The following is a 15,262-nucleotide window of genomic DNA, read 5'->3' as shown; positions in this document are numbered from 1 at the left end:
AGGCCCCTTTACAAAGAGGAGATACTTAACTTTGTAAAGAGCAGAATAAGAAGTTGAAAGATAAGAGGAAATAGATTACATCTTGCACAGAGAGAAGGCCAAGGTTTAAAAAACAAAGCAAGTCTTGATTTAACAACAAAAAACCAGCAATGAGAACTGTTCAACAGTAAGGTGGTCTCCCTGAGGAGACAGGTGAGCCCCTTGTCTCTGATGCTCCAATGAGAATTACCTACCAGGGATTTTAGATGGTTTGTTGGGTTCCTTCAGATTTAGGACCTTGAGGATACATGTGGTCCCAGCTTTTGTGTTACATTCAGTTTCTGAAAAGTTCATCAAAGCTGCTTGAGAGGGCTGTAATGGTCACCTGTTCTTATGTACTGTGATATTATCAATAAAAAATGTTGACTGCGTGGATAGAGCTGAAGGGAAAAATGGAGAATTTTGTGCTTTTATTTTTTCCTGTGCTGGCGGTTCATTGCTGAGCAGACTTCTCTCTAGCTGTGGCAAGCGGGGGCTGCTCTAATTGCGGTGCACAGGCTTCTCCGCGTGATGGCTTCTCCTGTTGCGGAGCACTGGCTCTAGGGTGTGTGGGCTTCAGTAAGTGCAGCTCCAAGGTTGAGAGCACAGGCTCGGTTGCTCTGGGGCATGTGGAGTCTTCCCAGACCAGAGATCGAACCCATGTCTCTTGCATTGGCAGGCAGAGTCTTTACCACTGAGTCACTAGGGAAGCCCTGTTTTGTTGGGGTTTTTTAAATGAAATAATAGTAAATTCACCACTGTATTTTATATCTGAAAACTTTAAAGTGGTCATTATGAACATTAACGTATTTAGTAAACTGCAGTGGATGTTCTTCAGGTCTTTGGAAGTGTTTGAGGAGTTTGTGGGGGTGTGTGTGTTATTCACTCGGTCATGTCCGACTCTTCATGACCCCATGGACTGTAGCCCATCAGGCTCCTCTGCCCATGGAATTCTCCAGGCAAGAGTGCTGGAGTGGATTGCTATTCCCTTCTCTAGGTAATCTTCCCAACCCAGGGATCGAACCTGGGTCTCCTACATTGCAGGCAGATTCTTACCATCTGGGCTACCAGGGAAACCCGTTTGTCCCTCCAGTCATACTGTTTGATTCTTGGGATTGCATGTTCGGTTTCCTCTCCTCTCTAGTTCTTATAATTCTCACACAGCTTTTCAATTCCATTTTTCCTTCTCCTAACTCAACTATTTCTCATGTGTTATGGACAGATGTTCATTTATAGTTTATGTGCTAAATTGGGAACGGAAGACTCCTTTCCAAGTAAAATTCTTGAGCTTTGTGACGGTTGCTTACAGATTTTTGTGGGGTAATTTTTCAAATTCCTGCATTTTAAATTAACATGCTTATTACCTACCTGGATGATATAAAGCAAAAATGAGTGACAAAGTCTCTAAGTATTCAGCATCCTTTTGACATTTCTTTACACACAATCTCTTGTGTCTTAGAGCAGTACAAATGAGCATTTCATGTATCTGATTATTTTTTGCAAGTAGAATACATAGGGTGATGGTTGTTTTCCTGACTGAACCCTAAATGATATTGGAGCTTAAATTCAGCCAGCCAGCAGGAGTCAAAGCTAGGACACAATCCATGCCATCTTAATCATCGTCCTTTCCTTCCTAAAATTCTCTCCTCCTCTGGTTCGTGGCATCATGCTTTGTTTCTCTTCTTGCCTTCAAAAGCTTAGCCAGTGGTCCTTTGCTCTGTTGCTGCCATATACTTTGCTTCAGAAAATTCATCTGTTACCTTCAGTTTACCAGCCTTACCATTATGGTTCAATGATTCTGGTATTCATCTCCAGTTTAGTCATCTCTCACAACATTTTTATCTGGAAGTCTTAAGATTCTTTCTAATTTAATGGGCAGTAAAAGGAAACTCTTCAGATTCCCCTTTCCTAAGTTACTATCTCCTTCTAACTTCTGTCCATGAAGACCACAACTTCTCTAGCACCTCACCTAGATTCAGCAGCCTGAAATCATCTTTGACTCAGCTTTGTTTTTTTATCCTTCAAGTCTAGAATATAAGTAAGCTTTTGGTTTGTTTTAATCAAAATGTTCTTCCTGTTTACAAGTGAAAATGACTTGATAGCTGAAAATATACTTTAAAGCAGTGCTCCTCAGACTTAAAGATGGGAATCCTAGGTTTTCTACTTTGGGGTTTGATTGAAATTTTCCTTAATAAAACACAGACTATTTACTTCAGTCCTGAAGTTACTACCCATGATATCTTCCTCCCCTCAGTCATCCATCCTGAATAACTCAGAATTTTTAATAACTCTTTTATTCAAGGACCATAAGTAGTGGCTTATTTCCTGATATATTTTTACTTGACTTTCCAAGCCCTCCTTAAAGGTCTGTTACCATCAGTATTTTTTCTTGTAATATCCCTAATCTAGCCAGATTGTTCTCACTTTCGCAGTAGAACTATTTTATCTTCTTGTGTCATTTATATTTCATTCTTCAACTAAAGTACCAAACGTTTTTCTCCCACCCATGTATGTCATCCTCACCCTTCAAGTCCCACTTCATCCTTAAGCCTTCTCTAGCTATGCCCACCAGGTCACTGAAGCAAGGTCTCACTTTTATGAACTTCTGGAAGTCTCTTAGTTTTTTCAGGATAATTCAACTCTGCCATCACCTTTTCATTAATTAATTATTAATTGCATTGTGTTAAGTTCGTACTACTGGAGCCAGACAGCTCCTTGACTCCAACAGAGTCTAACAGAATGACTGACCGTAATAGACACTCAGGATTGTTTGTTTAACCTGTAAGCATTATGCCTTGGTGGGGGAGATGCTGAAAGTATACTTGTTAATTCATATGAATCCAACTCACTGTCCTTTCAGGCTCGCGATGCAGAGAGCATTATGCTGAATCTGGCAGGACAGCTCATCATGATGCAGAGGGACAGGTCCGGCCCTCAGATCCGAGACAAGGACAGCAGCCCTAACCAGAGGAGGCTTGTGAGTTAGATGAGAGCCGCTTAGAATGTGAAGGATGTCAGGTCCGGCCCTCAGATCCGAGACAGGGACAGCAGCCCTAACCAAAGGAGGCTTGTGAGTTAGATGAGAGCCGCTTAGAATGTGAAGGACGTCTGGGAGAAGGATGAGGGGATAAAAGAGTTTAAGAGCAGAGTATTATCTTACGATTTGGAAACTGAGAAAGTATATAAAATTAGTTGTAAGCCTTTGGGTGCAAGACTGTGGAAAGTGGAGGATAAGATCCTACAATGATAATAAAATGTTCTGTATGCCAGACGTTACTGCTTAGGTGTTATTGTTTGGAATAATTCTAATGGAAAAACAGGATAAATTGGTGAAGTTCCTTGGGGGAGGGGCGTTGTTTTGTTTTTAGATTTAAGTACACTTACTTTGAAAGGCAGGGCAGTATTATTAACTTTAAACAGATTCCTCTAATTTTCCCCAGAATTTATACTATTATTTTGAAAGACTTGAGAAACTAGTACCTAGGAAAAGTTCATCTATAAATTTAATGGGAAAAGAACTGATTTCAGTCTCTTTTTCTCCAGTTGCCATTCTGTCCTCCTGTTGTACTAGCCCAGTCTGTTGAAAATGTCTGGACCACATGTCGTGCAAATAAACAGAAGCGTCACCTGTTGGAGGCCCTCTGGCTGAGCTGTGGAGGTGCCGGGATGAAAGTCTGGCTCCCTCTCTTCCCCAGGGATCACCGCAAGCCCCATTCCTTCTTGTCCCAACGGATCATGCTGCCTTTCCACATAAATATCTACCCCCTGGCTGTTCTGTTTGAAGATGCATTAGTCCTTGGTGCTGTCAACGACACTCTGCTCTACGATTCTCTGTATTCTCGGAACAGTGCTAGGGAACAGCTGGAGGTGCTCTTCCCTTTCTGTGTCGTGGAGAGAACCTCTCAGATCTACCTCCATCACATTTTGCGTCAGCTGCTGGTGAGGAACCTCGGGGAGCAAGCTCTGCTCTTAGCCCAGTCCTGTGCCGCGCTGCCTTACTTTCCCCACGTACTGGAGCTCATGCTGCATGAAGTGCTGGAAGAAGAAGCTACCTCACGGGAGCCCATTCCCGACCCTCTGCTTCCCACGGTGGCGAAATTTATCACCGAGTTCCCCCTTTTCCTGCAGACAGTTGTTCACTGTGCCAGGAAGACTGAGTATGCCCTGTGGAACTACCTTTTTGCAGCTGTTGGAAACCCCAAGGACTTGTTTGAGGAATGTTTGATGGCTCAGGATTTAGATACTGCTGCGTCTTACCTTATTATCTTACAGGTAACAATTTTCTTCTTGTAAATGTATAAGAATTAGCATAAACCTAGAGGAAAAAGAAAGCAAATGTCCTTGGTTGGCACTGTGATCGTGCTTAAAGAACTAGTACAGGGACTTCCCTGGTGGTCCAGTGGTTAAGACTCCATGCTCCCAATGCAGGGGGCCTGGGTTCAATCCCTGGTCTCAGGGATGTAGATCCTGCATGCTGCAGTTAAAGAGTCCACATGCTGCCACTGAGACTCGGTGCAGCCAAATAAGTAAATACTACAAAGGAAAAAAGAACTATTAGAGTCAAGTTTTCTGTTCAGGTTTTATCTTTACTTTTGAAGAACTCAGTCTTACTATATGATGGCAGAAAATTACTGTTAAAAAGTAGCATTGCAGGGTTGGGGTTTTTTTTAATCCTGTTTGCCCATAAATAGGCCTAAAACAAATTAATGAGTTTACAGTATTATTTTGAATAATATTAAAGGAATGTCTTGTATGTATATATATACATATATACATTGTGCCTAGTCACTCAGTCATGTTGGACTCTTTGTGACCCTATGGACTATAGCCCAAGCTCCTCTGTCCATGGGAATTCTCCAGGCAGGAATACTGGAGTGGGTTGCCATGCCCTCCTCCAGGGGATCTTCCCAACTCAGGGATCGAACCCAGGTCTCCCACATTGCAGGCAGATTCTTTACTGTCTGAGCCACCAGAGAAGCACGTGTATGTATATACATATAATGTGTTATAATACATATAATACGCACATATTACATATGATTATCAAAATATATAATAAACATACTAGTAAATAAATAATCTGAATATTAGTGGGTTTATCTGAGCCCCCCACAGTAATCTCTCTCCTGGTGGCATGGAATTGGCTGAGAAGTAAATGTTCTTCCAAATTACCGCAGAGTTGTTATTATTGTTTAAAGAAGCTAACCATAAACCTGGTTTGAGATTCTGCCTGAAGCAGTTTTCCTGTCAGCATTTGCTTCATGGCGGCTGACTGAAGTCAGAGGAGATATTCTGGCAGAAGGTGGGTGGCCCTGAGATTCTGGCTATTCTTAAAAGGCCTCACAGTCGTAAAAACAGAAACAAGATAAATGCAGTTTTTTGTTTGTTTGTTTAATTTAGGTCACTGCTTAGATTTCAGTGATCTCCCAAGCAATGGAATTAGAAACTTTATCAGGATTCCTAGGTTGTGACTGACATGATAATTATAGTTGAACTTGCCTGTTAGGCGCCTCTCCATGAAGGCCAGGGCAAGCAGCAAGATTAAATCTGTGAAAGAACCACTGTGGATGCCCATTGTGTAGCAGTAGTACATACTGTTGCCCAAAGCAGTTTTTTATTAAGTCACATCCTCAGAAAGCTCTGTCACAGGACATAGACCAGAGCTTTCTTGGAGTCAGAAAGACAAATTTATACTCTTGCTTTTCTGCTGATCTTCAGCAAGTTGTTTATTTCTTTCTTTGTTTAGAACATATATTTTTATTTCTCTCTCATCCAACAGTCCTATTTTGGGGAACCAGACTTCTTTCATTTTGGATTTCTAACACTCTTGAGGGCAAGGGATTCTCAATGTGTGGTCTACAGAATTCTGGGGGTTTCTGAGACATATTCAGGAAGACTACAGAATCAGACTAATTTTCATATTAATACTGAGATACTATTTACCGTTTTTTCCTGTGCTTATATTTGTACATGGGCATTACACTCTGCATTGCCATGCAATTACAATTTTTAAAAAGTTTTAAATGCATAATTTCAACAAGTTGTTTAACTCAGTTTTCTCATGTGTAAAATGAGAATGATATACTTCTTTTGAGAATCACTAGGAGAAATGAAAGAATGTATAAAGTTTAAGATATCTGGCAGTAATGGGAGTGCAAGAAATCATAAATTATATTACACCAGGGGAGTATTTGCCTCACTTGTTCTTACATGGTACTTTTCAGTGCTTCTTTTGATTTGACTAGTAAATTATTCCCTACAATGCGATATCTGCATTACTTGTCTGGGTTTAGGGAAGCATGGAGATAAAGAATTACTCATATCTTCTCAAATCATTTGTAGTATAAAAGGAATTCTTGGTTGTTTTTCTAGAACATGGAAGTCCCAGCAGTAAGTAGGCAACATGCCACCCTTCTTTTCAACACAGCCCTGGAACAAGGCAAGTGGGACCTGTGTCGACACATGATTCGATTTCTGAAAGCCATTGGCTCTGGAGAATCTGAGACGCCCCCATCCACACCTACAGCTCAGGTTAGTTGAAGAATTGCACAGCTCTGCTAGGCCACACACCCACGTGGCATCTTCCTCTAACCATACTGCACTTTGTGTGTAATCATAGGAACCTAGTTCAAGTGGTGGTGGATTTGAGTTCTTCAGGAATCGAAGCATCAGTTTATCCCAGTCAGCTGACAGTGTTCCTGCTAGTAAATTCAGCTTACAGAAAACACTAAGTATGCCATCCGGTCCTTCTGGAAAAAGGTAAAAGAATGAAGAACTGTTCCTGCTTTTAGGGAATTCTATAACACATTGCATTTCAGAGTATTTGTAAAATTGGATCTTAGGAAAAAACTGTTTGATCTGATTGCAGTTCCTTTTTACTTTCCCTAAAGGCTTCCCTTTTTTCTTTCTCCTAAATTCACTTCTTTATTCTTTGTAGTATTTTTGCCCTTTGTGCTAGAATAGGTCTTGATGTGCCCATTCTAAATGCGACTAACATTAAATTACCTCTGATAACAGAGGACCAGAATAAAAAGGAAGATAGATCTGCAAATAATTCAAAAGCCTTCTGACAGTCAGCAGTTTTCCCATTCTTTCCCAGTGTACCTTTTGACATTTTAGTCGTGTACTGGACTCTCTTGGGACTCTTTTGAGTGGAGAAGTCGTTAAACAGTTCGTGCCAAAAAAGTATATCCTGGAGTCTGAAACCTGTATTATATGTAGATGGGTTACTATGCCCTGAGGGGTAGCTCTGAACTCATGCTGAACATTGTAAAATAGATTTGCCTGTTTTGTGAGGTCCTTGTTTTCCTTCCTGTGTTGTTATGTGGTCTTGGCTCTTGGTTTCCTTCTCTCCCCTAATCCTTTCTTTTCTATTCTGTGTGTACTCTTACTACAGCGCCTGACACAGAATGAGAGCTTACTGAACATTTTTATTGTGATGTTTTACAGCTTTTTCTTACAGAGCCATTAATACACCTGCATTCCCAACACACACACACTCAGACACACATACACCATAAACAAGTTAAATGCAACCATGAAAGACTATGAAACAATTGACAGGCAAACAGTAGCTACTCAGCTATACCCTGAATGTGAGTGGTGTTTAATATATACTAAGTGCTCACTGCTCGCCAGGCACAATTCAAACATTTCCGTGTATAGGTCTTTCAGTAACAGCTCCGTATGGGTAAATATACAGTTTTTATCCATATTATACAGGTGAAAAACAGAGGCCCAGAAAAATAAACTCTCTTTATATTCACAAAACTGTGGGGCAGAGCCAAGTTCAGAATGCAGGTAGTCCTGCTCCAGTACTGCTCTCTGAAGGCACGCCATCACCCCAGTACCAAACCAGTTGCGACTCACCAGTTCATAGGAATAAGGGGTAACAGATGATATTTAGTCATTCATTTCTTTAAATCTGTTTTTTTCTTATGTGTCTGTATAACTCACGTTAAGAGACTACATTTCACTTTGCTTCTCTTTAGTCTCCTTGGTCTGATCTCCTTCCCTCTTTTCATTGGTCTTTTCAAATACAGCGTTTGTTTGCTTCCTTTCTTTACTTCATCCAGTCACTATCCTCTTCCTGATTTGGCTTTGTAAGTCTCCTTTTTGTTTTCTATTCTGTACTTTTACAGACATGTTTAAGAGGCTACTTACTGTGTTCCAGCTACTGTTCAACAGGTGTGCTATCTCATGGAGAAGCTCTGATACTTGATCTTCCTCTTCTCTCGAATCTCCTACCTCCTTGTCAGCATTTTCAGTGCTACTTCATAAGAAGTATGTGAAGCTTGTTCTGTAGCTTACTTGTGTTCCCACTTACAGATGGAGCAAAGACAGTGACTGTGCTGAGAACATGTATATTGATATGATGCTCTGGAGACACGCTCGGCGTCTCTTAGAAGAAGTTCGGCTAAAGGATCTCGGCTGCTTTGCAGCCCAGCTGGGCTTTGAACTCATTAGTTGGCTGTGCAAGGAGCGTACCCGTGCTGCCCGAGTAGACAACTTTGTGTTGGCCCTGAAGAGGCTCCACAAAGATTTCCTTTGGCCACTTCCCATCATCCCAGCTTCTTCTGTCAGTTCTCCTTTCAAAAATGGAAAATACCGAACAGGTAATATAGGCTTTGTGTTACTTATACAAGAATTGTATTTGCTCCAAATGTTTAGACATTTTTCCGTTAGTTGATATTCAAGAAGTCTTTTCATTCCAAGCTTAGATAGAAGCTGACTTTTTGTAGATCAGTTGGAACATCCACCATTTGACTAAGGATGTAAATAAAAGTAGATCATGTGTCTCTTGGCCTTTTGACTTTGAAGTTTAATTTATAAATCCAGCCGATTGTTTTCTCAGATTATCAGTATAGTTGAGCATTGACTGAGTATAGAAGATACCACACTTTTTTTTTTTTTTTGGTAGGAAGTTTCCTGCAATGCAGGAGACCCTGGTTCAGTTCCTGGGTCAGGAAAATCTCCTGGAGAAGGGAACGGCTACCCACTCCAGTACTGTGGCCTGGAGAATTCCATGAACTGTATAGTACATGGGGTCGCAAAGAGTTGGACACAACTGAGCAACTTTCACTTTGGCATTGGTTAGCCACAGATCTCAAAATAAGCTAAATTGTGACTTACCTGACAGGATTCATTCCAGAGAAATGGTAAAAATACGTCTTTGAGAGCTTGGGCCATCTTCTAAATTAGGAGAGGGCAAAGTGAACTGTATCTTGGTAAAAAAAAATTTTTTTTAGGTTTTTTTAGTTCAGGTTGTAATCATTATTACTTACGAAAATTCAAACAAAACCCTTTTTATTATGGCATTTGAAAGTTTCATGTCATCTTAAAACCAAGGAAAATCATTTAAGGATGACTGAGGTTTTGCCTAGTTTCTGGTAAGTTAAATAATGATAGAAGATGACTGCTGGGTGGCATTATCTGGTCAGTGCATTCTGTTCCAGTCCAACCTCCCTGGTTCATGGGTGGGTGATGCAGTGTAGCGACATTAATTGGCTTTGAACTTTTCGTATTTGGAGTTGGTGGGGGAAGAGAAGCTGAAAGAACTGAACTGGAAATGGCAGTGTGTGCACCTTTAATTCCTTTTTTTTGTGTTTCCTACCTTGCAGTGGGAGAGCAGCTGTTAAAGTCACAGTCAACTGACCCATTTTTAAACCTCGAGATAGATGCTGGCATCTCTAATATCCAACGAAGTCAGAGCTGGCTCGGCAACATTGGTCCTGCTCATCAAGAAATAGACACAGCCTCATCTCACGGGCCACAGATGCAAGATGCCTTCCTGTCACCTTTATCTAATAAAGGTAGATATCATTTTAAATCCTAGCTCCTCATTAGTTTCTTTGGAGGAAAGTTTATATGCCATATGTAGCATTTCAGAGAGAGCTTTACTCATTTCAAGATGTGTCTTTGAGAATTAGCATTAGTATCTGCTGGACAGGTGAATAGTTACTAGCACAAGGTCAAAATCACTTTGATTATACTTTGCCATGTTTATTTTACATAAATGAAACAGGTAAAACCTCACTACAGCTAAACACTAATAAATGAACCTTTGTAATCAATTTTGATGATACAGAAACACTAACTTTGAACCTCAAGTAAACAAAACTTTATCCATGTGTAAAGAATTCCATTCTTCTCATAGGTGGACCTGTATTATAAAAAATTGTTACCAGTTATCTTCTGTTTATTTCAGCTGTAAAAAATTATGGGAAAATTTTTTTATCTTCTAAATTCCTGCATGATACCCTGAATTTTGCATCTCAGCCTTCAAAGCCTAAGATTACTGTCTGACCCTTTACCAAAAAAATGTGTGTCTTCTGCAATTATAGTAATGGGTGAATTACAAATTGAAGAAGCTTTAAAGTGATTCATGTTGTTTAGGTTTATATAAGAGCTGAAGCAGCAGTTGGTCTGATTCTGCAGCTTCAATGGCCAGATCCACCTGATGCTTGGTTTTCAGTGTATGCTCACTGTTGCCTGAGCTGCTCCTATATAGGGAGGCATATAGAAGCCATGGCTTCTTTTATTGTAGTAGAATACATGTAAAATCTACTGCTTTAAGGATTTTTATGTGTACAGTTCATTTATATTCTTGGGCAATCAACCTGCAAAACACTTTTTTACGTTGCAAAAGCAAAACTTTATACCCATTAAAGAAAACTCTCCATCTCTCCCTCCTCCAACTCCAGGCAACTACGTTCTATTTTCTGTCCCCGTGTAATTGTCTTTTTGTGTCTGGCTTATTTCACTTAGATAATGTTCTCAAAATTCATCCTTGTTGTAGCGTGCATGGGAATCTCCTTCCTTTTTCGGGTTTGTCAATATTCTGTTGTGTGTTCAAAGCACATTTTGTTTATCCATTCATCAGTGGCCACTTGCATTGCTTCCACCTTTTGGTTATTGTGAATTATGCTGCAAAGAACGGGGCGGGTACTGTGAATATGGGAAGTCTCTTTGAGACCGTTTTCAATTCTTCTGGGTATTGTCAGCTCATGTGATAATTCTGTTTTCAGCTTTTTCCTCATAGCAGCAGCCCCACTTTACTTCTTATCAACACTGGCAGGGATTCCAGTTTTGCCACAGCCTCGCCAACACTTCTTTGATGATTTTGTTAATAGTAGCATCCTAATGGACCTGAGGTGGCATCATTGCTTTTCTTTAGAAAACCTTTTAGAGAGATTATTTCAAACATCTTTTAAAAGGAGAAATAATACTATAATGGGCACCTTCCCTCCAACCCCCACTTCAGTTATTACCAATTCATGAATAAATTTGTTGATAAAACACTTTCTCCTTCTTGTATTAGTGAACTAAATCTAAGATATGATATGTTTAATTTGTGAATGTTTCAGTATATATTTCTAAAAGGACTTTTTTTTAAAAATAATGGCACATCTCTCTAAAAATTTAACAGTAATTCCTTAATACCATCAAATATCCAGTAAGTATTCAAATTCCAGCTGTTTTACAATGTCATAATATTTTTGCGGTTCAAAAGAAAGTGAGAGTCACTCAGTTGGGTCTGACTCTTTGCAATCCCTTGGACTATACAGTCCATGGAATTCTCCAGGCCAGAATACTGGAGTGGGTAGCCATTCCCTTCTCCAGAGGATCTTTCCACCCCAGGAATCGACCCCAGGTCTCCCGCATTGCGGGTGAATTCTTTACCAGCTGAGCCACGAGGGAAGCCCAAGAATACTTTGAATCAAGATCCAAGTAAGATTCATACACAGTGATTATGTTTCTTAAATTCCATTTTTAGTGCTTTTTCCCCTTCCCCATCTCTTTTTTTCTTCTTGCAATTTATTCATTGAAGAGACTTGCTTCTGTGAATTTTCTCATGACTGGATCTCAGTTGATTGCATCTTCATGGTTTAAACAGTTTCTGTACTTCTTGTAGACTGGTGATTGAATCTAAAGACTTGATTGGGAATCTTCTGGTGGTCCAGTGGTTAGGATTCTGTATTCTCACTGCCTCAAGGACCTGGAAACTAAAACCCCACAAGCTGTGTGACACCTCCCTCTCCCCAAAAAGGACTTGAACAAATTGTAGCTAGGTTTGTTGTTGTTTCCAGAGGTGGGCAAGACTGCTTAATAGGTAGTAGTGTATTTTTCTTTTATATGGCACATAATGCCTGGTTACCTCTCAGATGATTTTTTTTTTTTTTAAACATCTACTATTTAGTGTAACATGGGAATTTTAGTAGTGAATTTAATGTTTTGGTCTCAAAATCCTAAAGAGGAAGCAACATCTGAGAGACAGCCAATATTTTTAATTGAAGGAAGACATACATTAAGCTAGTTTGTGACTTTTGACAATTCTTCATCAGGTGATGAATGCAGTATTGGTTCAGCCACGGACTTGACTGAAAGTAGCTCCATGGTGGATGGAGACTGGACAATGGTGGATGAAAATTTCTCCACACTCAGTCTAACCCAGTCAGAGCTGGAGCATATCTCCATGGAGTTGGCGAGTAAAGGGCCTCACAAATCCCAGGTCCAGCTTCGGTAAGTTTCTCAACATTTTGGAAGCATAGAATGCCTCCTCAGGGTGTTTGGGCAAATCGGGTATATAGGCTGCCTTCCCAATAACGACTGCCCTTCTCTTCATCCATAGATCCTTCCTAGCATCAGTCACTGTGTTTCTGCTTCTGTATATAGGTATTTGCTGCACATCTTCATGGAGGCAGGATGTCTGGACTGGTGCATTGTTATAGGCCTGATTCTTAGAGAATCCTCAATCATCAACCAGATTTTGGTTATTATACAGTCTTCAGAGGTAGATGGAGAGATGTTACAGAACATAAAGACGGGGCTGCATGCTGTGGACCGATGGGCCTCCACAGATTGGTAAGTTATTAGGCTCGTTCCCTTGACTGTCCTCTGGTGACTTCTCCTCTTTCACATTAAGGCTTATTTCTGGTTCATTTATTTGGAGATTTGTAGGTTGCTTGAAATAAAAACTCCTTTTGTATATTCATTTTTAAGATTATTTTCTTTAGTTACCATTTTAGACCCAGTTATTTTAAATGAGTCATATTCATTGTTGCCAGTGAATGTGTGTCACTGAGGACCAATACAGTCCAAATGACCTTAGAACTAGGGTGGAACTTTAGATTTCTAGTTCTGTGGAATTGAAGATGATACCCTGAAAACAAGTAAAAATTTAAAGTCTGTGTGAGTTGAACATTCCATAGCAGTTACTGACAAGCCCAAAATAAGAATAGTGAATGAAAGTAGAAGAGCCTGGGATCTACCCCCTTTGTCGCCAGTCACCTGTGGATTTGGGGTTTCCCTCACTTGGCTCTAGTCTTCCTTAATTGGCAAATTCGTTTAGGTTAAATGTTCTCTGAAGGTCCTGTTTTTCAAGTCTGAAAATCCTATTAATGGTGTTTACGATTATAGAATATGCTTTTTAATTGCTATACCAGATAAAGAGTATCCATCTTTGCTGTTTGTGCTCACACTTACATTATGTGTAGCCCCCTCCATGAGGGCCTTGGCATCTAAAAGCCTTTCCCTTCCTAGTACCTCTGTGCCTCCTCCTGTACCCTATAATCTATCACTGACCCTACTGTATCAATGCTTAGTAAGAATCTGTCCATAACATGCTATGGAGCCTTTTGAACGTGGCTGATAAGAGCCAATTTCCTTTTTCTTCTGCTTAGTCCTGGATATAAGCCATTTTTAAACATCATTAAGCCACACCTGCAGAAGCTTAGTGAGATCACAGAAGAGCAGGTCCAGCCTGAAGCCTTCCAGCCGATGACTGTGGGTAAGACTCCTGAACAGACCAGCCCCCGGGCAGAGGAGAACAGGGGCTCCTCGGGCCATGGGGGCATCCCCCAGGGCGAGGTCGCAGATGGCAGTCTGGTCAGCCGGAAAGAGGAGGCCACGGCGCGAGCAGAGGAGGAGGAAGCTTTTCAAGATGGGACTTATGACTGTTCTGTGTCGTAACAACAGTGAGTACCATCTCCATGGGCAGTATTAACTAGCATCAGCGTGCAACTGAGGACACTGTGACCTAGTTGGAAAATTTAACCAGGGGGAGAACACAGCTCAGAGACTCTGGTAAGGTATTATTAAATTTTAACTTTTTCTTCTACGAAATCTTGAGTCCATAAAAAATGTGATATCAAAAAAAAAAGATCTTTCATAAAAGTTTTTTTTTAAGCTGCAGTGGAAAGTTGTACAGAATATTGTACAGATGTACATGCGAACATTTTGGTTTTCTTAAAGACTGGTAGCTCTTAAACCACAGGGATCGTATTGCCCCAGATGAGCTTACTTTTTCACTACTTAAAGCTTCCTTTGTTTTCCTGGTTCAGCGTGTGTTCTGGACTGCTTTTTAAAAATAAATGCTAAGGTGCTTGCTGTAGCTCATCAAGTGCTTGAGCTACCTGTATGCCCCCTGGATCAAGAGCACTGGACCTCCCTAGTTGGGCCTCTGAATAGATTCCTGCCCTGGTATAACAGGCACCTGTAACATGCTTCTCTTCTGGCCTGTTAATCCTGGTCCTCAATCGATGGAAGCTGTTTACCTGTGTCAGTGTGCCTGCTTTTTGTCTAGCTTGGTTCCTGCTAGGTGAGTGTAGGCAGAGGCCTGAGGAGTTCTTACCAATTATGCTATTAGATACCACTAAACTATTTTGTATCAAAGAATCGTATCTTTTTGTGAATAATTTTGTGTAAATATACTCAAAGGCACTGTTCCTATTTTTAGGGCTTGTACTATAATTTGTAAGGTTTTATGCTGGATTCTGCATGGCTATAGATACTCACTCTTAGAACAAAGACAGGGCTTGCTCTTCTTTCCAGATACAAGCACTCTTCATAAAGGAAGACAGATTTATTGGCTTGGTCATAAGGTAACAGAAATGGTCACACTGATCATGAAATGAAACAGGTTTTGTGCAAATTAATGTTTATTTATTGCTTTTGTAAATTGAATAAAAATGAACTCTATGTAAATAGACTGCTGAATCCTGTATTATCACGGCTACTAAAAATTAGTATGTAAAGAATGCATCATAACTTCTTAAATATTTTATGTATTTCTGGATATGACTTAAATTTTAGTTTTCATACATTATGAAAACACAATTGCAGACTCAGTTGCTTCAGACTAAACACATATCCACTGTATGTTTATCAATTACCCTATAACAGTATTAATTTAGATAGCTTGTTTGTACTGTGCAATTTGAACAAAGGAATGCAATGTTATTTT

The 15,262-nt window shown here is 40.2% G+C and overlaps 1 protein-coding gene across 1 annotated transcript in view; it reads left to right on the top strand.

Moving 5' to 3' along the window:
- Nucleotides 1-14,881, top strand: part of RIC1 (RIC1 homolog, RAB6A GEF complex partner 1) — a 138,934-nt gene extending 124,053 nt beyond the window's left edge. The window contains exons 19-27 of the mRNA XM_052644806.1: nucleotides 2,879-2,995; nucleotides 3,562-4,290; nucleotides 6,391-6,549; nucleotides 6,638-6,777; nucleotides 8,347-8,633; nucleotides 9,639-9,830; nucleotides 12,363-12,540; nucleotides 12,694-12,882; nucleotides 13,701-14,881. Of these exons, the coding sequence (XP_052500766.1) occupies nucleotides 2,879-2,995; nucleotides 3,562-4,290; nucleotides 6,391-6,549; nucleotides 6,638-6,777; nucleotides 8,347-8,633; nucleotides 9,639-9,830; nucleotides 12,363-12,540; nucleotides 12,694-12,882; nucleotides 13,701-13,989 (2,280 nt within the window). The 3' untranslated portion in view covers nucleotides 13,990-14,881. The remainder of the gene's footprint in view (nucleotides 1-2,878; nucleotides 2,996-3,561; nucleotides 4,291-6,390; nucleotides 6,550-6,637; nucleotides 6,778-8,346; nucleotides 8,634-9,638; nucleotides 9,831-12,362; nucleotides 12,541-12,693; nucleotides 12,883-13,700) is intronic.
- The last annotated feature ends 381 nt before the right edge of the window (nucleotides 14,882-15,262 follow it).

The sequence above is a fragment of the Budorcas taxicolor genome, chromosome 8, assembly GCF_023091745.1.
Source record: "Budorcas taxicolor isolate Tak-1 chromosome 8, Takin1.1, whole genome shotgun sequence".
NCBI lineage: Eukaryota > Metazoa > Chordata > Mammalia > Artiodactyla > Bovidae > Budorcas > Budorcas taxicolor.
This window is presented reverse-complemented; position numbering and strand designations above follow the sequence as displayed.